This window comes from Mesoplodon mirus, assembly GCF_964341445.2.
Source record: "Mesoplodon mirus genome assembly, chromosome: 3".
Classification (NCBI taxonomy): Eukaryota; Metazoa; Chordata; class Mammalia; order Artiodactyla; family Ziphiidae; genus Mesoplodon; species Mesoplodon mirus.
This window is the reverse complement of record NC_138978.1, coordinates 43,862,790-43,887,869: the sequence shown is the minus strand read 5'-3', so window position 1 is coordinate 43,887,869 and position 25,080 is coordinate 43,862,790. Positions and strand designations below refer to the sequence as shown.

The following is a 25,080-nucleotide window of genomic DNA, read 5'->3' as shown; positions in this document are numbered from 1 at the left end:
GTGTCTGAATGACTTGATTTTGTATACCTCCTTTAGGATGTACCGCCTTAAAAGACAGATTCTTTGTTATTTCCCTCTCTGCTAATTTGAAGAAAAAAGTCTGTGTCTACTGTCAAAGAACACCCTGGGGTTGGAACTCATCTAACATCCATATTTTCTGCTTAATCAGAAAGGAAATTAGGGCTCTTGTCTTTCAGGGGTCTTGAGGAGGGGTAGGGAATGAGTCTTATGTACGCCTTCAGGTCCTGGGCTTTCTCCTCTTCCTCTGTGCTCTGGTAACCTCCAAAATGATGCATTGGGAACTTGGCTGATGGTTTGGACAGAGGGGATGGAAATGGGAAGGAATCATCCATCCATTCATTCATTAAACCATAAATTCACCTACTCATTCATTCAACAAACATGCTTTGAGCTCCTCTTCAGGGTCAATCACTGTGCTAAGTGCTATGGATTTTGAGATGAATCAGAAACACAGGAGTTTCTGTAATTAGTATTTAGAGCAATTAGTTATTCCCGGAATTGTTGACGAAGACTTCAAAGAGGAAGTATCATTTGAGCTGGGCCTCACTTCTCTACATAGGAATGCACTATGTAGAAAAGTATGGGAAAGGCAATTACAGATAGAACAGCATTTAAAATGGCATGGAGGTTTCTGAAACATAATGTATTCAGGGCATGACTCACAGCTTCACATGGAGAGAGCGTAATATACAAACCTTGATGTGGCTGAAATTATTTACTCTAATATGTTAATATCTTAAAGTTCACTGACAGATATATTCATTTATCCAATTCATGAGCATTTTGGAATACCTCCTCTATTTAAGGCTTTGTATAGATCCTCCAGCACCAGTTGAACAATGTATGGTTCCTGCCCTCAAGGAGAACTCAATCCAGTGGTGGAGAAAGGCATATATTCAAGTCGATATAATGAAATAGAGGCTATAGTAGAGAATATACGTAGTATGATTGTGAACGCGTTCAGTATGTACATGCATGCAGCATGTGTGTGTGTGTGCGTGTGTGCATGCTCACTCAGCCACATATGAATGCATGACTGAATCTGAGGATGTTGGTTACCACCTCCCTCACACATGTGGAGGGCTTCTTTAGTCATCAGGATGGACCCAGGATGATGACTTGTTTCAAGAGCTGGATCACCCTTTAGTCTCTGAGTCCTGAGAGCACACACCACAGGTCTTGGAATCAACCTGCATCTCTGGCAGGATCAGGTGTTAGATTCTTTCCTTTCTGGAGTCTTCTAGGGAGTCATGGACAATCTGTTTCTCTTAAGAAGTATTCTTGACCCTACCTTCATTTTTATCATATCAGTTAGGATAAAGGAATAACTTCAGAGGACTATTGTGAAGATTAAAGGAGTTAATATATGATGAAGTACTTAGAGTGGCCTAAACAATTGTTATATTGTTTCCATTGATATCTCAGACTTTGTGTGCTAAATGGAATCAGAAGGTTGCCTTGTTTAACTTAATATCAAGTACAGGAATCTTTTTATGAGATCCCTTAAAGCTTCCCATGTACTCCCCTGTAACATAGACCTTCCTACTTTCCCTTCAGCTGAACGTTAAAGAGTCTCTACTTTATACTGAGCTAAGATCTACCTACCTATGATGCCTACCATTTATCTGTGGAGAGAAGTCTTCTTTTCCTTTTACAAGTGCTTTTAAAATAAGCAAGTACTATTTGAAACTTCTCTGTACCATTTCTAGTGAAAAAGAGAGGGAAAGGTAACACTGTTCCTGTCTTCAAGAAACCTACCTTCTCTTTGAAGAAATCTCCACTTACTTGTGTTGCTTATTGTTAAGAGAAAAACTGGTGATAAAACTATTTTAATATGAAATGTCCAAGTAGAGAAAAATTAATGACGGATGAATAATCAGAGAAGTCTTCAGAGAGGAGGTATGTTAAAGGATATAGGCATTTATTTATACATTCTTTTGTTCATTAATTATTTAGTTCGTTTAAAAAATATTTAAAGCTTTATTGACAATCTACAATATGCCACCTCTATGAGTAAGAGTTTACCAAGTAGGTAAGGTATCTGGCAGGGGAAGCAGTACAAGTGGAGGAAAGATCAAACACAAAGACACAGAGGTACTGGAGGTATGGCACAACATTTTTAGGGAGTTGTGAGTAGTTCAGTATGAATAAAACATAGGGTTCAAGGAAGGAGAAATGACTGACGATGCTGGAATCACAGGGAGATCTCAGGGAGCCTTTTGAGGATAGGAAGTTGTTTGAAGAGTTTTTAACAGGAGAGTACTGGTGACAGTACTGTGAGATAAGATTTCTCTGGAAGCAGAAGGTAAGGCTATGAATTGGTGTCAAGGGGAGAAAGACAGGTGGCAAGTTACCATAGGGATGATGAGCACAGCCTTTGGAGCCACATTAGCTTGCGTCTAGTACAGGCTCTGCTGCTTACCAAACTTGCAACCTTGGGAAATTTTTTTTACCTCTCTGAGCTTCCATTTTCTTAGCTGTGTAAAGGGGATGTTAACAGCCCCTAGCTCATAGGGTATTGTGAGGATTCAGTGATAATGTGTATAAAAAATTTAACACCGTGCCTGAGACATAGTGAAACGTAATGAGCAAAATAAGAAAAACCATAAGCTCATTCCAAATGAAAGACACATTTCTCCTACACAGCCCCATTCCTCTTTTCCTTTATTCTTTGTGTTACTTTGCTTCCTCATGAATTTGGCCTGCTGAATTCTTCTCAAACAGATTTTCATTAGTGTCCTTAGCAGAGTCTGGAACATTAAGCCCTGAGCAACATCTCAGCTTTCTTGCATGATCACCGCAGTGTCCATTACCTTCACTCTGCCTTCAAATCAGGTTAGGCATCCAACCTACTCAGGAGAGGAGCTGGGACAGCTGCAGGCATTAGGTGAATTCTCCTGGTAGCACATGATCAAATTTGGTGGAGACGGCAGGGTCTCAGAGTCAAGTCGCTAAACTTGGCTAGAATAGGAGAAAACTGAGGTGAGTGAATTTAAAGCATGGATCTTAATTGAATATACTAGTACATAAAGACTTGAAAACATCAGTGTCATAACCTGAGGGGCTTGTGACTGTAGTAATCGCTTGTGTATGAAGACACACTCACCTTGTGCTCCAGGAGACTCAGACTCAGACCTCTGAGTCAGGGCCTGAAGCAACTGTCACAGACCATTGGCTGGAGACCCTGAGGCTCATTTACTTCTCCCAGCCTAACATTTCTGCATGTTCAGTCACATCACAAATGTAGACCATCACCTGTTCTTTTTATACTCTTATCCCTGCGCTGGTCTGTTCTCCCTCTAATCTTGGTTTTCCACTGATCCCTCCTCTATCCAAAACCTTCTACTTTTTACTTTTTCCTATGGAACTCAACTCCCAGGTTAATAATCCCCCTTGGACCCCCAGTGTTTTAATCCACTGCTTCCTTTACCTCTTGTCTTCCTTTACTTCAGTCTATGGTATGTGATACTTAACAAATATTTGCTGAATAAAACAATGAACTAAGGCCTGACTATCCTGGAGGCCATTACTTCCCCCTTTGCCTTCTCAGGAACTGCTCACTCTCCTACATTCCATGTGCAGAAGGATCTGGAGGGGACTCTTCACTCCCCATTTTCCTTCCAGGCCATTCCGTGTCTATTTCATCACTGGTAGCTCCAAAATTTCAATATAGGAGGGTTTAAGGTAGCAATTGGTTTAGAAGGGAAGAGTGCCTAGGGGGTTTGATTTAAAGCTATATTTGTGTCACAAGAAGATTGTTTTTACTTGCATGTTTATTCCTCCTGGCTTTGGGTGTAGGAGGAAAATGGCCTCTATTTGTGGGCCTAATAAGCACACCTCTAGACAGCCTTTGATACTACCATGGACTTTTATGTGAAAAGCCCTGTTCCTTTATTGCTTAAGCTGTTCTCTCTACGTCCTGTCCTCATCATTTTTTGGGTTCCCACCCATCTTAGACTCCATGGCCCATCACATCAGCCACTTTTATCTAATAGTCAAATCTATCTGATTTTCTATACTTGTGCAGCCACTACCCTGTCCTTCTTCTGATCACTCTCATCTATCCCTTGGACTTGGACAATCATGGTACTTTATTTCTTTCACTGACTTAAAGGTATCCTGTGACCTCAGGATAATGTTTAAATTCTTTAATGTGTCCCATCATGTAAAGTCGTTCCTTCACACCTGCAGATGCAGAACCCATGGATGTGGAGGGACAACCATCGTCCCTTTCCAATCTGACTTCTGCCTTCCTCTTCAAACACATTGTTCATGATTTCCCTTCTCATTCTTTGTGCTTCAGCCATGATGAATTCCTTGCAGTTCCAACATTTTACTTGTTCCTTCTTGCCACCTGGCCTATGCCAGAATCCCGTAATTTATCAAGAGGGATCCTGGAAAAGTGTTATAAGTACTGATTTAGAATCAGACAGAAACAGATTTGAATCCCAGCTTCATCATTTACTAGCTTGAGAGAATGGGTAAACTCCTTAACTTTTATGAACCTCCCTGGCCACATCTTCTAAGTGGGATAGTAATAGTGTGGATGAAGCCTGCCATATCAGTAAACACAGGATGTACAGCCATCAAGTCATCAGCCATTGCAGTCACCCCCGACTGTACACCCTGAGGGATTCAGGATGGAAAAAAACAGGATACTGTCCCTATGAAGTTAAAGTGCATATCAAAGGAATGATTTCAATGAGCCCAGACTCTTGTCTTCCCATACATAGAAAAGTGCTAAATTCATTAACTTCAGTTGTCTGGGTTTTTTTCTTTAATTAACAATAATCTTTTGATGTTCCCATTACCTGTTCTCCACTTAATGTTAGGGTGAGATTCATGACAGCCAGGGCTACAGGCAAGCAGTACAAGCCCAAACATGTACAACATCAGTGCCATGTAACATTGGCTCTTCCACAGGAAGCCCATAGCCTTACCTCCCACCCTGACCACTGAGGCAGCCTCAGAAAGACACCAAGGTAGAGACAAGATTCTGCAATAAACTGCTGGAATGTTACAATGCTTTGGAGCTCTTAACAGTTTTCTCCAAGCTGCCCTACCTGGAGCCAGCACCATTATTGTTTTTTCCAACCTCAGCTCTGACACCCTCCTCCTCACACTTTCCTCCATATGCCCCTTTGCCCCTTGGCTTCCCAGTTGAATGACAAGCCACCGCAGGTGAGCCTTACATCCTCCACCCACTATGCCAGAACCCACCCCCAAAAACATATTTGCCCTTAAGAAGCTTGCAAACAGATCCTAGTGGATGAGACTTAGGAAGCAGCCAATAAAAAAAGCAAGACTTGCTACAAAATGTAGGAGCCAAACAGGCCTGGTATTATCAGTGGACAATCATGGAAAAGGCAAAGTTGAGACAGGTTTTGTAGGATTAATAGGATTTTAAGAGACACAAATGAGAGGCATTCTCTGCAGGGAAATCGTGAATAGTTTGGATATTATACAAATGAGGAGGTGCAGTGAGCCTGTGAAGTGGGTTAATGTAAAGATGTTATGGGAATTATGACTGGACCATTTTGCCTTTTCTCATGTATGTGTTTCAGTGTTGCTTATTGGAGAACGAGCATGTTAGCTTAGCAGAATTGCCTACACAGCATATTTTAAAGCAGTATTTCCCAAAGTGCTTCTGTGTAAAATTAGTTTCATGGAATGCTCTATAGAAAAATAATAGTAATAATTTAAAGAAATGTTGAATATTCTTTTTCTCTCCCTTGAATATTCACAACATGCATGAATTTATTATAAAAGATCTGAATTAGTGTTATAATACTAAAACCTGACTTCCCTGGGGAAAGCAATCCTCCCCTATTTATGTCACTATAGCATCACACTCTTTCCCCTCAAGACACTTTTGAGTCTGTAACTATATTGTATATTTATTTAAAATATTTTATTGACTGCTTCCCTACCAGGATATATAATCCATGAGGACAAATACCTGGCTTACCTTATTTACCATTTTACATCAGTAATCTAGAACAATGCCTGGGTATATAATATGTGCTCAAAATAAGGACAAATGATGAATAAAACTTATTCATTTTTAACTTTGCATTGTTTAAACAGTTCATAAAGGATAGGGCTGGAATTTGAACAAAGTACTGCCAGATTCCAGTCTCTTTTTTCTTTTTAAATTTTTTTAATTTAATTTAATTTTTTTTATACAACAGGTTCTTATTAGTCATCCACTTTATACACATCAGTGTATATATGTCAATCCCAATCTCCCAGTTCATCACACCACCACCCACACCCCCTGCCACTTTCCCCCCTCAGTGTCCATACTTTGTTCTCTACATCTGTGTCTCTAATTCTGCCCTGCAAACCGGTTCACCTGTACCATTTTTCTAGGTTCCACATATATGTGTTAATATACGATATTTGTCTTTCTCTTTCTGACTTACTTCACTCTGTATGACAGTCTCTAGATCCAACCACGTCTCAACAAATGACCCAATTTCGTTCCTTTTTATGGCTGAGTAATATTCCATTGTATATATGTACCACATCTTCTTTATCCATTAATCTGTTGATGGACATTTAGGTTGCTTCCATGTCCTGGCTATTGTGAATACTGCTGCAATGAACATTGGGGTGCATGTGTCTTTTTGAATTATGGTTTTCTCTGGGTATATGCCCAGTAGTGGGATTGCTGGGTCATATGATAATTCTGTTTTTAGTTTTTTGAGAAACCTCCATACTGTTCTCCAGAGGGGCTGTATCAATTTACATGCCCACCAACAGTGCAAGAGGGTTCCCCTTTCTCCACACCATCTCCAGCATTTGTTGTTTGTAGGTTTTCTGATGATGCCCATTCTAACTGGTGTGAGGTGATACCTCACTGTAGTTTTGATTTGCATTTCTCTAATAATTAGTAATGTTGAGCAGCTTTTCATGTGGTTCTTGGCCATCTGTATGTCTTCTTTGAAGAAATGTCTATTTAGGTTATCTGTCCATTTTTGGATTGGGTTGTTTTTTTAATATAGAGCTGCATGAGCTGTTTATATATTTTGGGGATTAATCCTTTGTCCGTTGATTTGTTTGCAAATATTTCCTCCCATTCTGAGGGTTGTATTTGTGTGTTGTTTGTAGTTTCCTTTGCTTCACAAAAGCTTTTAACTTTCATTGGGTCGCATTTGTTTATTTTTGTTTTTATTTCCATTACTCGAGGAGGTGGATCAAGAAATACCTTGCTGTGATTTATGTCAAAGAATGTTCTTCCTATGTTTTCCTCTAAGAGTTTTATAGTATTCAGTCTTAAATTTACATCTCCAATTCATTTTGAGGGTATTTTTGTCTATGGTGTTAGAGAGTGTTCTAATTTCATTCTTTTACATGTAGCTGACCAGATTTCCCAGCACCACTTATTGAAGAGACTGTCTTTTCTCCATTGTATATCCTTGCCTCCTTTTTCATAGATTACTTGACCATAGGGTGTGGGTTTATCTCTGGGCTTTCTATCCTGTTCCATTGATCTATATTTCTGTTTTTGTGCCAGTACTATACTGTCTTGATTACTGTAGCTTTGTAGTATAGTCTGAAGTCAGGGAGTCTGATTCCTCCAGCTCCGTTTTTTTCCCTCAAGACTGCTTTGGCTATTCGGGGTCTTTTGGGTCTCCATACAAATTTTAAGATTGTTTTGTTCTAGTTCTGTAAAAAGTGCCATGGGTAATTGGATAGGGATTGCAATGAATCTGTAGATTGCTCTGGGTAGTATAGTCATTTTCACAATATTGATTATTCCTATCCAAGAACATGGTATGTCTCTCCACCTGTTTGTATAATCTTTAATTTCTTTCATCAGTGTCTTATAGTTTTCTGCATACAGGTCTTTTGTCTCCCTAGGTAGGTTTATTCCTAGGTATTTTAGTGTTTTTGTTGCAGTGGTAAATGGGAGTGTTTCCTTAATTTCTCTTTCAGATTTTTCATCATTAGTGTATAGGAATGCAAGAGATTTTTGTGCATTAATTTTGTATCCTTTAACTTTACCAAATTCATTAATTAGCTCTAGTAGTTTTCTGGTGGCATCTTTAGGATTCTCTATGTATAGTATCATGTCATCTGCAAACAGTGACAGTTTTACTTCTTCTTTTCCAATTTGGATTCCTTTTATTTCTTTTTCTTCTCTGATTGCTGTGGCTAGGACTTCCAAAACTATGTTGAATAATAGTGGTGAGAGCGGATATCCTTGTCTTGTTCCTGATCTTAGAGGAAATGCTTTAGTTTTTCACCATTGAGAATGATGTTTGCTGTGGGTTTGTCATATATGGCCTTTATTATGTTGAGGTAGGTTCCCTCTATGCCCACTTTCTGGCGAGTTTTTATCATAAATGGGCATTGAATTTTGTCAAAAGCTTTTTCTGCATCTATTGAGATGATCATATGGTGTTTCTTCTTCAGTTTTTTAATATGGTTTATCACATTGATTGATTTGCATATACTGAAGAATCCTTGCATCATCCCTGGGATAAATCCCACTTGATCATGGTGTATGATCCTTTTAATGTGTTATTGGATTCTGTTTGCTAGTATTTTGTTGAGGATTTTTGCATCTATGTTCATCAGTGATATTGGCCTGTAGTTTTCTTTCTTTGTGACATCTTTGTCTGGATTTGGTATCAGGGTGATGGTGGCCTCATAGAATGTGTTTGGGAGTGCTCCTTCCTTTCCAATTTTTTGGAGGAGTTTGAGAAGGATGGGTATTAACTCTTCCCTAAATGTTTGATAGAATTCACCTCTGAAGCCATCTTGTCCTGGAACTTTGTTTGTTGTAAGGTTTTTAATCACAGTTTCAATTTCATTCCTTGTGAGTGGTCTGTTCATATTTTCTGTTTGTTCCTGGTTCAGTCTTGGACGGTTATAACTTTCTAAGAATTTGTCCATTTCTTCCAGGTTGCACATTTTATTAGCATAGAGTTGCTTCTAGTAGTCTCTTAGGGTGCTTTGTATTTCTGTGTTGTCTATTGTAACTTCTCATTTTTCATTTCTAATTTTATTGATTTGAGTCCCCTCCCTCTTTTTCTTGATGAGTCTGGCTAATGGTTTATCAATTTTGTTTATCTTCTTAAAGAACCAGATTTTAGTTTTATTGATCTTTGCTATTGTTTTCTTTGTTTCTATTTCATTTATTTCTGTTCTGATCTTTATGATTTCTTTCCTTCTACTAACTTTGGGTTTTGTTTGTTCTTCTTTCTCTAGTTCCTTTAGGTGTAAGGTTAGATTGTTTATTTGAGATTTTTCTTGTTTCCTGAGGTAGGCTTATATTGCTATAAACTTCCCTCTTAGAACTGCTTTTGCTGCATCCCATAGGTTTTGGATCATCGAGTTTTCATTGTCATTTGTCTCTAGGTATTTTTTGATTTCCTCTTTGTTTTCTTTAGTGATCTCTTGGTTATTTAATACCATATTGTTTAGCCTCCATGTGTTTGTGTTTTTTTATGTTTTCTGCCCTGTAATTCATTTCTAATCTCATAGCATTGTGGTCAGAAAATATGCTTGATATGATTTCAATTTTCTTCAATTTACTGAGGCTTGATTTGTGACCCAAGATGTGATCTAGCCTGGAGAATGTTCTGTGTGCACTTGGGAAGAAAGTGTAATCTGCTGTTTTGGGATGGAATGTCTTATAAATATCAATTAAATCTATCTGGTCTATTGTGTCATTTAAAGCTTGTGTTTCCTTAGTAATTTTCTGTTTGGATGATCTGTCCATTGGTGTAAGTGAGGTGTTAAAGTCCCCCACTATTATTGTGTTACTGTCGGTTTCCTCTTTTACAGCTGTTAGCAGTTGCCTTATGTGTCGTGGTGCTCCTATGTTGGGCACATATGTATTTATAATTGTTATATCTTCTTCTTGGATTGATCCCTTGATCATTATGTAGTGTCCTTCCTTGTCCCTTATAACATTCTTTATTTTAAAGTCTATTTTATATGACATGAGTATTGCTACTCCAGCTTCCTTTTGATTTCCATTTGCATGGAATATCTTTTTCCATCCCCTCACTTTCAGTCTGTATGTGTCCCTAAGTCTGAAGTGGGTCTCTTGTAGACAGCATATATATGGGTCCTGTTTTTGTATCCATTCAACGAGCCTGTGTCTTTTGGTTGGAACATTTCATCCATTCACCTTTAAGGTAACTATCACTATCTATGTTCCTATTACCATTTTCTTAATCGTTATGGGTTTGTTTTTGTAGGACCGTTTCTTCTCTTGTGTTTCCCACTTAGAGAAGTTCCTTTAGCATTTGTTGTAGGGCTTGTTTGGTGGTGCTGAATTCTCTTAGCTTTTGCTTGTCTGTAAAGCTTTTGATTTCTCCATCGGATCTGAATGAGATCCTTGCTGGGTAGAGTAATGTTGGTTGTATGTTCTTCCCTTTCATCACTTTAAATATATCATGCCACTCCCTTCTGGCTTGTAGAGTTTCTGATGAGAAACCAGCTGTTAACCTTATGGGAGTTCCCTTGTATGTTATTTGTCATTTTCCCTTGTTGCTTTCAATAATTTTTCTTTGTCTTTAGTTTTTGCCAATTTGATTACTATGTGTCTCAGCATGTTTCTCCTGCCTGGTACTTTCTGTGCTTTCTGGACTTGGGTGGCTATTTCCTTTCCCATGTTAGGGAAGTTTTCCACTATAATCTCTTCAAATATTTTCTCGGGTCCTTTCTCTCTCTCTTCTCTTTCTGGGACCCCTATAATGTGAATGTTGTTGCATTTAATTTTGTCCCAGCAGTCTCTTAGGCTGTCTTCATTTCTTTTCATTCTTTTTTTCTTTATTCTGTTCTGTAGCAGTGAATTCCACCATGGTGTCTTCCAGGTCACTTATCCATTCTTCTGCCTCGGTTATTCTGCTATTGATTCCTTCTAGTGTAGTTCTCATTTCAGTTATTATATTGTTCATCTCTGTTTGTTTGTTCTTTAATTCTTCTAGGTGTTTGTTCTTTAATTCTTCTAGGTCTTTGTTAAACATTTCTTGCATCTTCTCGAATTTTGCCTCCATTCTTTTTCCGAGGTCCTAGAGCATCTTCACTATGATTATTCTGAATTCTTTTTCTGGAAGGTTGCCTATCTCCACTTCATTTAGTTGTTTTTCTGGGGTTTTATCTTGTTCCTTCATCTGGTGCATAGCCCTATGCCTTTTCATCTTGTCTGTCTTTCTGTGAATGTGTTTTTTGTTCCGTAGGCTGCAGGATTGTAGTTCTTCTTGCTTCTGCTCTCCGCCCTCTGGTAGATAGGCTATCTAAGAGGCTTGTCCAAGTTTCCTGATGGGAGGGACTGGTGGTGGGTAGAGGGGAGTGTTGCTATGGTTGGCAGAGCTCAATAAAACTTTAATCCACTTGTCTGCTGATGGGTGGGGCTGGGTTCCCTCCCTGTTGGTTGTTTGCCCTGAGGCGACACAACACTTGATCCTACAGGCTCTTTGGTGGGGCTAATGGCAGACTCTGGGAGGGCTCACGCCCAGGAGTACGTCCCAGAACTTCTGCTGCCATTGTCCTTGTCCTCACGTTGTGCCACAGCCACGCCACGCCTCTGTAGGACACCCTCCAACACTAGCAGGTAGGTCTGGTTCAGTCTCCTGTGGGGTCACTGCTCCTTCCCTTGGGTCCTGATGTGCACACTACTTTGTGGTGTGCCCTCCAAGAGTGGACTTTCTCTTTCCCCCAGTCCTGTTGAAGTCCTGCAATCAAATCCCACTACCTTCAAATTTTGATTCTCTAGGAATTCTTCCTCCCGTTGCCAGACCCCCAGGTTGGTAAGCCTGACATGGTGCTCAGAACCTTCACTCCAGTGGGTGGACTTCTGTGATATAAGTATTCTCCAGTTTGTGAGTCACCCACCCAGCAGTTACGGGATTTGATTTTATTGTGATTGCACCCTTCCTACCATCTCATTGTGGCTTCTCCTTTGTCTTTGGATGTGGGGTATCTTTTCTGGTGAGCTCCAGTGTCTTCCTGTCGATGATTTTTCAGCAGTTCGTTGTGATTCCAGTGCTCTTGCAAGAGGGAGTCTCCAGTCTCTTTTGATCATAGATGGGTATATGTTGTTGTCCCTGGCCACCACCTAGGTTTCTTCATGTTACAGTTTCAATCTTGGGCATTTATTCCCACTGATTACATTTTGAAGCTTGAACAACTGTCTGATATGCCCAAATTTCTTTGTATCTTTCAGGCAAAGACTGCCACCTAAAAATGTTTACTACTACCGCTGCCCGGACCATGGGAAGAATTATGTGATGTCCTTTGCATTTTGTTTTGACCAAGAAGAAGATATTTACCAGTTTGCTTACTGCTACCCATATACGTACACTCGCTTTCAGCATTACCTTGACAGCCTGCAAAAGAGAAACATGGATTACTTCTTCCGGGAGCAGCTGGGTCAGAGTGTGGTAAGCCCCATTCAGAAATGGAAAAGCTGGGGGAGCTTTTCAATGCTTAGCAATGGTTTTTATAGAATGCAAATAATAGATATTGGTGCTTTGTAGACTATATGCTCTGGAAATTTTAAAAGTCATAGTTTTTTTGTGTAATATTTTGCTACTATGGCCACCAGGAAGTCAAATAATAGGATAAGGCAGATGTGTGTCCTTCTGAATGAAGCTGACAAAGCTCTCTAACAAAATGCAAAAGTTCTGGTGAATCCCCAGAACTGTGAGATAAAAAGAAGGCTCTACTGGGTGTTCCAAAGGTGTAAAAGCATTTTATGAGTCTAAGCTTACGAGATGAAGAATCAATTTGCTTTCTAGTGAATTTAACTTGACTGCAGTGTAGGTTAGCAGGTGGTGTGCAGTATGGTTGTGCTGTCCACAAAGTGTTCTATCTCTGCCATCTATTAGTTCCCCAACCCTTCTTCCTTCCCCAGGCTTAGTTTTCTGGGTCTGGAGATTTCAGTCTTACATTCTGTATTAGTTTCCTATTGCGGACATAGCAAATTGCCATGAACTTGGTGGCTTGAAACAACACAAATTTATTATCTTACAGTTCAGGAAAAGTCTGAAATTGGTCTCTTTGGGCTACAATCTAGATATCAACAGGTCTGTATTCCTTCTGGAGGCTCTAGGGGAGAATTCATTCCACTACCTCTCCCAGTTTCTAGAGGCTGCTTGCATTCCTTGGCTTGTGTTTCCCTTTCAGTCTTCAAAGTCAACATTGACTTATCAAGTCTTTCTCATGCTGCACCACTCTGATGCCGAATCTCCTGTCCTTCTCTTTCACTTGTAAGAACATTTGTGATTACGTTGGGCTCACCCAGATAATCCAGGATAAGATATCCATCTCAAGATCTTTAACTAAGTCACATCTGTAAAGTCCCTTTTCTCATGTAAGGTAATATATTCACAGGTTCCAAGGATTAGGACTTGGACATTTTGGGAGAAGGGGTGCATTGTTCTGCCTACCATGCTTTCCTACTCTCTTTTCCTCTTTTCTCCCTGCCCATCCCAGGATCTAAAAGTGTCCTTCACATTGGATGCATAGGTTTTGTTCTCTGTGGTCAGAAATACTTCAGTTGCTTCTAAAGAATATCTTCTCTCTACTCTAATCCCCTTCCTAACAGTGCTTCTGATGGGTGCCATGTATATCTGGTGCCTATATCTTTTGAACTGAGAATTGGGACACATGGTGTATTAGTCAGCATGCTAGTAGGAAACAGATGGCAGCCTCACATTAGGATAATTTGAGGAGAGCTTAATAAATGGGCTGTTTACAAGGTGCGGGCAGTGTGTACAGAAACCACGGGGTATAGTGCAGTTCCTTGGGGCTAGTAACAGCTCCAAGGGTGTGAAGGGATAAAATGGTTAACAGAACCCAATAGTAGAGAGTCATGCAGTGGGCCATCTTGAGTGGAACAGTGACCTTCAGTTGAGAAAAAAGGTAGCCTGAGATGATCCCACAGGGAGGGAGCTGAGAAAAATAAACACATAGAGCTCATTCTCTTACTTCCCTCTGATCTACTGCTAGGGGTCCCTACTGGCCAACCCAATTGGAAATCAGAGGACAAGAGAGCCCACTGAAGTAATCCATACAGATAAGTTTCCCTGAACAAAGAAAATGATAGAGAAAGGCAGAGAGTGGTTGTAGAGAGCCAAATAGAACATATTAGTCACACATGGTCTGATCAACAATGTATTACTGGAAACAGTGAGATTATCTCAGATGGGACTGTTGGAGAAATCCTGAGATGAATGTTTGCAAGACATATGACTTATGATATAAATTAAGGGAGAAAGAGTTTCATTCAATACTTGTGACTTTTTAAGGGTGGGATCTGTTCATTTCATTCTTCTGTCCACTCCAACCCTCTCTTAGATTTATGCCAGGCAGAATGTAGGTGTACATTGAATGGCTATGGAGTAAATTATTGAATGAATGAAAGAATGAATTAAGATATATCTAGAGACAATGTGAAGAGCTAAGAGCATCAGAAAGCTGATAGGAGGAATAATAGGATAAGTTAAGCTTCCAATAACTAATACATACCTAAATACATACAAATACATACCTAAAATACCAGCTCATTAAATGAGATAGAAGTTTATTTCTCTTCCATATACAAGTCTAGATGTAGGCAATCCAGAGCTGATAGTGTGGCTCTGCTCCTTGAAACTTAGGGAGTCAAGTTCTTTCAGCTTTCTGCCCTGCCATCCCTGGGATGTGGCTCTCAAACTCAATGTCAAATGTGGAATTCTGTCACATCCATGTTCCAGGCAACAAGATTAAGAAAGTAGGGGGAGAAGGGAGAAGATACAGTATTGTGGCACTTTTACATTTATCCCATTTGATAGACCTCATATCCACACTTAACTAAAGAAAGGATGAGAACTGAAGTCTTCATTCTGGGTGACCATGTTTCTAGCTAAAAATTAGTAGTCCTATAGATATGGAGGTGAATTAATATTGAAGGACATCCTGAAGTCTCTGCCATAAGAAGCTTGAATTATGTATCCATCTCTAATACCAAACTACTCATATGACCTTGAATGTTACTTCCCTTTTCTGGGGACAAGTTTTTCATCTATAAAATGAGAAAGTTGAAGTTGATAGGGGTTTTTAAATTATTCTTTGAGGAATTCCTCAGTTAGAATAAAATAATTCGAGACCCCTGTCCTACTTCAGACCCTGTGAGGGGTACTGTAGGGATATATAATGGAGTATACAAGTCATGGTGTACTTCCAGAAATGTATTCCATAACAGAGGAAATAAGACATTTAAAAAATATGTATATATAATGTTTTTTAAAGTATGTAATTAAGGATCCCATGAGTTGTTTAAAGAATTTATGGTCAGACTAAACATCATGGAGAAGATGGGCTTTACGCCGAGTCTTGAAAGATGGGTAGGATTACTGAATACAGAGTTGGCGAGAAGGTAGCCCAGAGAGCAAGAAACAGCCTGAGTCATTGCATGACGGTAGTTGGTGCAAAGTCTCCTTTGACTGGAATAGGGAACCTTCCTACTGGAAGATAAGGATAGACAGGAAGATTAGGACCAAACTCTGAAAAACCTTGATTGTCATATTAAAGAATTATGGCTGTATCCTTTATTCAGATTCAACACACAGACACTAGGTCAGGCACTTTATATGTACTATCTTACTTGTTTCTCACAACAGTTTTGTGGGGTAGGCAGAATTATCCCAGTTTGGGGATAAATAATCTAAGGCTAATAAGTTACTTGGCCAAAGCTACATGGCTAGTTCACGACTAGGCCAATATTTAAACCCATGGCTTCTAATGCTGTGCCCTGGCAAGGAGCAAGGGCTCCTTTCCACATTGGACCTACTAAAATCAATAGTAGATTTTGAGAAAGGGATTATACCTTATCCAAAGCTACATCTTAAGAAAGTAAAGTTAGTGGAGTGCAGGGTGTACCTCTGCTGGCTAAACCAGATTAGGGGAGCTCTGTGGGTTGGCTCCATCCCCCGATCTGGGTCTCGAAGCAGATACCAGAGATGTTAAGGCCTTCTGGCATACTCTTGCAGACAGGACAGTTCTTGGTTACCAGGGCGTTTGATATGGCTTGTGTCTGACACCACCACTATAATTAGCTAATCCCTACTCCAATTTGGAGGGAGGATAATTACAAGTAGGAAGGCTAAGCATGTCAACAGACAGTTCTTAGAGAGAGCAGGCAGGAAGCAAGATTTTGAATTTCTAGTGCTGGAACTATTAATCACCATGGGCATAGCTGCTATTGCTACTAATTATATCATCCAAAATGGCATTTTATTTTGTTACTTACCAGTGGCCCTTTCTAACACCAGCAAACAAAATCCCTTTGTGCACACATCAAAGCCACAATCTGACATTTAAGTTAAATACATCATAGGAAAGATCTTTATTTTCTTGTTGTTTTAACACCTTTGTTGAGGTATAATTTACATACTGTAACGTTAACCCATTGTAAGGGTACAGTTCTGTGATTTTTAGTAAGTGTATAGAGTTTTACAACTATCACCACAATCTAATTTTAGAACATTTCATCATCCCAAAAAGTTCCCTTGTAAATCCCCACTTCCACTCCCAGCCCTAGGCAACTATTCATCTGTTCTCTGGCACTGTAAATTTGCCCTTTCTGAACATTTCCTGTAAATGGAATAATGCACTATTTAGTCATCTTTTGCATTTAGCATCTTTCACAAAGCATTACATTTTTGAGGTTCATTCATGTTGTAGCATCTGTCAGAAGTCCATTCATTTTTAGTGCTGAATAGTATTCTATTGAAAATATATACCACACTTTCTTTTCCTGTTCTCCAGTTGATGGATATTTGGATTGTTTCCAGTTTGGGGCTATTGTGAATACTGCTATTATGAACATTCATGTGCATATCTTTGAGTGGACATGTGATCACATTTTTCTTGGGTAGATTTCTAGGAATGTAATCATTGGGTCATATAAGTTCACATTCAACTTAAAAAAACCAAAAAGCCAAAAACGTTCCAAGCTGCATTCCAAGTTAGTAGAGCCATTTTGCATTCCTACCAACAATTTAGGAGAGAGGGTTGTAGTTTCTCAATGTGCTTGCTAACGCTTGGAATTACCTACGTTTTTCATTACAGCTATTTTAGTGGGTATGTAGTGAAATCTCACTGTGGTTTTACGTTGTGCTGCCCTAGTAACTAGTTGTGTTGATTATCTTATAATGTGCTTATTTGCCATTCATGTATCTTCTCTGCTGAAGTGTTAGTTTAAACCTTTTATCCATTTTTTTAAAAATTGGGTTGTGTTCTTATAATGAGTTTTGAGAGTTCTTTATTCTGAATGCAAGTCCTTTGTCAGATTCATGCTTTGCAAAATCCCCCCCCCCAATCTATACCTTTAATCTATACCTTATACCTATACCTTAATCTATACCTTTTTATTCCCTTAACCATGTCTTTTGAGGAATAGAAGTTTTTAATTTTGAAGTCCAACTTATCAGTTTTTTCTCTTAGGGATCATGCTTTTGGAGTCTTATCTAAAAGCTGCCCATCTGAAGCCCATAAAGATTTTCTCCTATGTTTTCTTCTAAAATTTTTATAATTTCCACTGATATTTAAATCCATGATCCACTTTGAATTAATTTTTTATATATGGCATGAGGTAAGGGCCTTAAGTTCACTTTTTTTTTGCATATAGATATCCAATTGTTGCAGCACCATTTGTTGAAAAGACTAACCTTTTACCCATGAACTATCTTGGCACCTTTCTCCAATGCCTCTACTCAGTTTTTCTTTTTTCTTTCCTATTTTCAAGGCTAAATTGTCAGGGAGTCAACCCTGTGTCTGTGTAGGTCAGCTATGATTGGACTGAGTTTGTGCTCATCCACTCTGAGTCTGTAAGGCTTCCATCCTCTGACAGTGGATTTGTGTGTGGGTATGGGGAGCACAAAGTTCAGGCAGTTTTCAAGTCTGCCTTGGCTTTTACTTTCCCTTTTGTGTTGTGTTCCCTGTGTGCATATGTGAAGCCTCAAGGTTGTTCATGTGTGTGTTGCTGCTTTAGGCTTCTTCTCAGGTCTCTGATGAACCTGCACCCAGTCTCAGCCAGCATATTCTTGTCCCAGCTCTGCAACTGTGGGCCCTTCTCACTTGCCCACAGACAATGCTGCTGGGTCTGGGCACTGCCTACTTCTCCAAATTAACTGAGTCCCTTCGACCATGACAGAGAAGCTGCCAATCCTCACAGCCTGGCCTGTCCTAGCATTCACCAAGCCTGGGGGGACATGGAACCAATTCAGGGCAGAACATCATATATTCCCATTCTTATTACCTGAAGTTCAGCAGTTTTTAAAACATAATAGTTTTGAGATTGTTGTCAATTTGGTCAGTTTCCAAAACACTGAAATGGTTGTTTGTTTCAATTTTGTCCAGCTTTATATTTGTTTTTTGGGGATAGCATTTATCAATACTCTCATTCCAGCATAGCCAGAATTAGATTTTAACTGACTCACATGAGTTTTTAAATCATATAGCCCTTGTACTGTCAGACATAGTGAAATATTGCATTATTTTCAAATGTCATTGGACTAGAGGAACCATAACGTGTGTGTGTGTGTGTGTGTGTGTGTGTGTGTGTTTGAAAATATTAGATGGAGAGAGTGATTCCCATACTTTGGGATACTTGCCAAAAGGAAGTGTCTAACAAAGAAAATAGTCTGATAGTGTATTTTAGGGAATCACTAGAAAATCATTTATATGAGAATGATATTGTCTAGGCTCTACCACTGGCTAGCTCTATGACCTTGGGAAAAACATTTCTCTATGGGCCTTAGAAAGTCAGACCAGATTATTTCAAACATCCCTTCCAACTTCAACGTAAATTATGGTTCAAATGTTGATGACATCCTTTTGTATGTTCTAAGTCACTCATTAGCTTGTTGTAATGTTGCCTTTCAATCTGGCCCTTATTTTATAACAATGGTAGTTATTGAGTGCTTAGCATGTGCCAGACCCAAGGCTATGACTTTTATATGCATCCTTTCACTCAGTCCTCACAACACCCCTATTATATGGTTAGTACTATAATTGAATGCCTAACATGTAACCAGCTTGTCTAAGCTCTGGGGATACAGCAGTAAAAACAGGCATAAATACGTGCCTTCATGGAGCTTACATTCTAGTAGAAAGAGACAGACAGTATTGGAGAAATTAAATCAGGAAAGGAAATACATTTTGGGGAGAAGCCTTCACTTAGAAGGAAGCATTTAAGCTCTGGGCTATAAGTATTATCTTCTCCCATTTGCATTTTTAAAAGCTGAGATATAATGAGATTAAATAATTTGTCTCTATCGTGTAGCTGGGATTTGAAGCCACGCATTTGTGGACCCCAAAGAATGGACTCTAAACCAATCCTGGATAAGGAAGTATTCTGTTCACATATACAGTTATTTACTAAATTCTTCCAAAGCCATTCCTCAATACTACAAATATCTAGTAAACACCTTCTACCTGTCAGGCTCTATATTGGGTGCTGGAGACAGAAAGATGAGTACAAAACACACCCTGTCCCTAAGAAATACTCCATGTACTGGGTGTCACAGACATAAAGGCTAATAATGGCAATGATGGTAAGAAACTTGATGTAATAGATGTAGGAGGCAGAGCAGAGGCACAAGGGAGGAAATGAAGCATTAAGGAAAGAGACATCTTGAATTGAGAATCAAAACATGGATACAGAGGCTGAGACACCTGGTGAGCCCTGACTATTTAGTGTGGTTCCAAATGACAAGAGCACAGGGTCAGCCGAAGAAGAACAAGAGGAATGGTGATTGGGAAAGAATGAGAGGTAGGTGGAAGCTGTGTCAGGAGGGCTTTGAATGCCAAACTAAAGAATTTGGACTCTATCCTGAGGGCAGTGAGGAACCAGGCAGGAGGGAACATGATCATTGTGGCACTTAACCCTTCCATCTCCAGGCTGCTTCTGCTGATGGCAGCTGATCTAGAAGTCAGGTTAACTCCTGCCTATCTGTCCAGTTGGCTTTCCTTTTCTCAGGCAGAGATATTTCACAGGACAAGAGCACTAGGAGGAAAACTTTACTACCAAGACACACATATAGTAATGATAATGTCATAGAAATACCCAGAAAAGCTTGTCTCTTTGATCTTAACATTTCACACAATTTCAGGGTTGGCAAAGACTATAGGGGTCACACTCAAATTTAACAAATATATTAGGCATTTCCTATGGTCAAGGACCTAAACTGTATAGAACGGTATCTTCTCAACATTCGAGAAATATGACTTTTCAACCACTGTTCACATACCTCTTGAGGCAGCCTGAGCTCTATCCCAATGACAAATAAGTCATACCATGCCCAGAAGGAGCTGCCTCCCTATAACCTCCTCTCTTTGGTTCTACCACCACCCTCTGGGCCCACCCTGCATGTACTTGCTCCTCTAGCCCCTGGACAGGCCTGCAAAGATAGCAAGACAGTGGCCACAGCCTCCTCATGAATCTTCCCTTCTCCAACCTAATCCCTTTCTTCCTCCTCTCCTCCCTTGTAATTCTACATTTCTTTGTAGTCCATGGTTTCTAAACTCTGTACCTTCTTTGTTGTTCTCTAGACCTGATCTAGGTTGTTAATTTCCTTCTTAAAATACCAGAACTGAATGTAAAACTCTGCAGGTGATCTAAGCATGCCACAGCAGAATAGAACCATTGCCTCTCTTGCTCTTGATCCTAGATCACTAGAAACGTAGCCAGAATTTACATTCGCTTCTTTTAACAATGAGGCCTTCATGTAGTAAATTTTTGTTCTTGTTCTTTAAATAAAACTTATTTTTTATTTCTTGGATAGTCTTTTTTAAAATAAATTTTTATTTTGGAATAATTTTAGATTTGTAGAAAAGTTGAAAAGATAATACATATAGAGAGTTGCAACATATACTTCACCCGGTTTTCTCTACTGTTAGCAGCTCAATATCAAAAAAAACCCAAACAACCCAATCAAAAAATGGGCAGAAGACCTAAATAGACATTTCTCCAAAGAAGATATACAGATGGCCAACAAACACATGAAAAGATGCTCGACATCACTAATTATTAGAGAAATGCAAAGCAAAACTACAGTGAAATATCACCCCACCCCAGTTAGAATGGACATCATCAAAAAATCTACAAACAGTGCTGGAAAGGGTGTGGAGGAAAGGGAACCCTCTTACACTGTTAGTGAGAATGTTAATTGATATAGCCACTATGGAGAACAGTATGGAGGATCCTTAAAAAACTAAAAATAGAACTACCATGTGACCCAGCAATCCCACTACTGGACATATACCCTGAGAAAGCCATAATTCAAAAAGACACATGCACCCCAATGTTCACTGCAGCGCCATTTACAATAGCCAGGACATGGAAGCAACCTAAATGTCCATCAACAGAAGAGTGGATAAAGAGGATGTGGTACATATATACAATGGAATATTAGCCATAAAAAGGAATGAAATTGGGCCATTTGTAGAGACGTGGATGGACCTAGAGAGTGTCATACAGAGTGAAGTTAGAAAGAGAAAAACAAATGCTGTATATTAACGCATATATGTGGAATCTAGAAAAATGGTATAGATGATCTTATTTGCAAAGCAGAAATAGAGACACAGACATAGAGAACAAATGTATGGATACCAGGGGGGAAAGAAGGGGGTGGGATGCACTGGGAGTTTGGGATTAACATATATACACTATTGATACTATGTATAAAATTGATAACTAATGAGAACATACTGTATAACAGGGGTCTCCAATCCCCGGGCCATGGACCAGTACTGGTCTGCTGCCTGTTAGGAACTGGGCCGCACAGCAGGAGGTGAGTGGCAGGCGAGCGAGCAAAGCTTCATCTGCCACTCCCCATCACTCACATTACCGCCTGAACCATCCGCCACCCAACGCCCCCACCCCCCATCCGTGGAAAAATTGTCTTCCACAAAACCGGTCCCTGGTGCCAAAAAGGTTGGGGACTGCTGCTGTGTATCATAGGGAACTCTACTCATTGCTCTGTGGTGACCTAAATGGGAAGGAAATCCAAAAAAGAGGGGATATATGTATATGATAGCTGATTCATTTTGCTGTACAGTAGAAACTAACACAACATTGTAAAGCAACTATACTATAAAAACTAATTAAAAAAAAGAAAGTTAAAAGATCATATATAACCATGAAACATTTGTCAAAACTAATAAATTAACATTGGTACATTACTATTAACTAAACTACAGAGCTATATTCAGATTTTGTCAGTTTTCCACTAATATCCTATTTTGGTCTCAGGAACTGATCCAGGATACCACATTGGCCTATACTAATAGATTTTACAAGTATAATTGTGACCTCTTACACTTATCCTAAGTTTAAACTTATTGGTTTTGGTCCTTTGTTCTAGGCTGCTGTGATCATTTTGATTCTTGGATTCTCTTATCTGCAACATTAGTGACATCACTCAGAATTTTTAAAGAATGTATTTTTTAAGAGTTAGTTTAAGGCAAGGATACAAGTGTTTATAACAGGATAAGACCTGAGACTAAGAACAGAGATCCATGTATATTACCAGATACTTCTGTGGAATGCCTAGTTTGGCATTTTTATTTCAATCCCTGAATTTGATTTTGCTACTAACCCCAGTAGCATAGGTCACCTAAGTGAACAAGACTTTACTTGTCTCCAAGTCAACTCAATTAAATTCAATTTAGTTCAATTTAATTTAGAATCTCTTATGTACCACGTGCCATGACAGATCTAGAGATAAACAAAATGTAGTCCCTTCCCCCATTTCTCCATCTTGTCCATAAGGATCATATGTAAAGTTTTATGAAATGGCTATTTCAAATACATGATGAGTGAGGGGGAACCATATGGCAAAGGACAAAATTTAGAAAAAGGAGCAGTCTCTGGGGAAGGGTCTGGCTAGGTGGGGCTCTACAATGGGGATCCTGGGCAATAGGAACTCCCACCAGGACTCCAACCCCTTCCTGTAAGACTGGCTCCCAGATCAGCAAAGTCACGGTGAGAATGGTCTGGTGGCAAAGGGAAGATTCTGAAAGCCATATCTTGAAAGATTTTCAAAATCTAAGCCAAACTAAGAATCTGGGAGTCAGACCCTCCCCCCCAAAAAATGCAAAATCATAAAGCTGAAGTGAAGATAGAGAACATAGTATAATCAGAGAAAGCCAGAAAGCCAGGTAAGGATGAAGAAGAGCATAGTGGATAAGTATAAGGAATTCTGGAAGAATTTAAGATATAGAGCTTGGCAGCTTCCAGTACAATCCTTGTGTGGACTTGTGTGGAAAGGCCAGGATCTCAGAAAGGAGCTAGAGGTAACCGATGACCTTGTGGGCAGGAAACAAGAAACAGAAGGTAATACCACAGAAAAGAGGCTAGAAAGGCCAGCACACTTCTGATCAGCATGATATCTTCAAAATAAGGTAGTCCCCTTCCATTCTTTCTCTTCCTTCTCCTTTTGTTCTTTCTTCCCTTTTGAAGTAAAACATCATGGATTTGCAGCTGGCAACATGACCAAACAAATGTATGAAAAATAATTACATTTGGCTGAGTTTTAAATTGAGTAATTGTTTGAAGTCAGTAATCTCAATTATCAGTCCCTAATCTACCTCTCAGGAGAGTTCTATGGACCCCCATCTGTACCAAACCTTGTTCTGATCAGACACTCTAAATTAAACAAGCTTAGTGGTTTTGGCTCCCTTCCAGCAGGCCACTTCACAAGTCACCACTCTCTTGGCATAGTTTTTACTCTTCCCTCCAAAAAGAGTCCAAATTAATTGAAGGCAGGTACATCCTCTCAGCATCTGGCTGAGGGGCTTCCAACCTACCCCACTGATGTAGGTGATCCTTCCACTCTAAACCTCAGCTCTTGACAAACATGGGCCTGAAGAGGAGATGTGGGGAATCTAGCTGGGTTCTCCCTCTGCTAGAACAAGTAGACATGTATCTGCTATACCTCAAGCTGCAGAGGCTGACCCAGACTACCACATACCTGTTCCAAACCTGGGTTTCTCCAGTTCAGTGAATGCATCACCATCATGCCTGTTGCCCATGTCAGAAACCTGTCCTAGTTAACTCCTTTTTATTCACTCACCACATACTATCTGTCACCAGGTATGATTAAGGCTACAACTCAATATCCTTAGAATGTAGGTCTTCCTTATCTCTGCTGTGAGTGCCCTAGTTCAAACTACCTGGGTCTCTCAGGAAGTTACAACAGCTTCATTAGTGTAAGAGCACAAGATGTGAGGTGAATAGCTTCCAGGCTCTCTCTCTATTCTACTCACACAACTATGTCAGCATTACATGGCTGCCAGAAGGTCCCAGACCTCCTCCTAACCTTGCGTTTCCCCTCACTTCCTCACTGATTTGCTGGTACCTGACCAAGAGACAGAATAACCTCCCAGCTATGTTGCCAGATGGCATCCTTCTTGCTAACAGATTGCTATTTTTAGATCATTGTTTCCCCTCCCTTTTAAAAAGACATCATATAAAAAGACATATTTTGAACTTTATGCTATCAGTCTATATAATCCACTACCACTTATTGCTGTCATCTGCTCAGTTCTTGGACACTTCCCTCAAACATGGAGGACTTTGGTTCATAATTTTCTTTTTTGCTACATTGCTGCCACCATGTTGAGTGATTTCAGTATCTGTGAAAATGACCCATTGAACACCTGGGCTCTGTTTAAGCTAAAATAACAAATTCTATCATGGTCTGCAAGATCCTGCATAATCTGGCCTCTGCCTGCTTCCTCAGCTTCTCTCATACCCTCTTACTCTGCTGTCCATGCCCTAACCACACTGGCCTTCCTACAGATTTTTTCTGTGAGCCATGGATTCTCCCCCTCACTTGCATACACACTGGCCCACTACCTGAAAAGTCATTTCTCTATGGTCCTTTGCCTAACTACTTCCTATTCTGCTTTCACTATCCAACTTGAACATCACTTCCTCATGGAATTTTTCCCTGATGCACTGTTCCCCAGACTAGTTTGAGAGCCTGTTTCATGCATCTATAATATACTGTTTCCTTTTAAAACGCTTATCACTCTTCTGGTTGTTCA

The 25,080-nt window shown here is 39.7% G+C and overlaps 1 protein-coding gene across 1 annotated transcript in view; it reads left to right on the top strand.

Annotated features, from left to right (window-relative positions):
- Positions 1 to 25,080, top strand: part of AGBL4 (AGBL carboxypeptidase 4) — a gene marked incomplete at both ends in the record, with an annotated part of 1,397,496 nt that overhangs the window by 831,985 nt on the left and 540,431 nt on the right. The window contains one exon of the mRNA XM_082613081.1: positions 12,209 to 12,425. Coding sequence (XP_082469207.1) covers positions 12,209 to 12,425 — 217 coding nt within the window. The remainder of the gene's footprint in view (positions 1 to 12,208; positions 12,426 to 25,080) is intronic.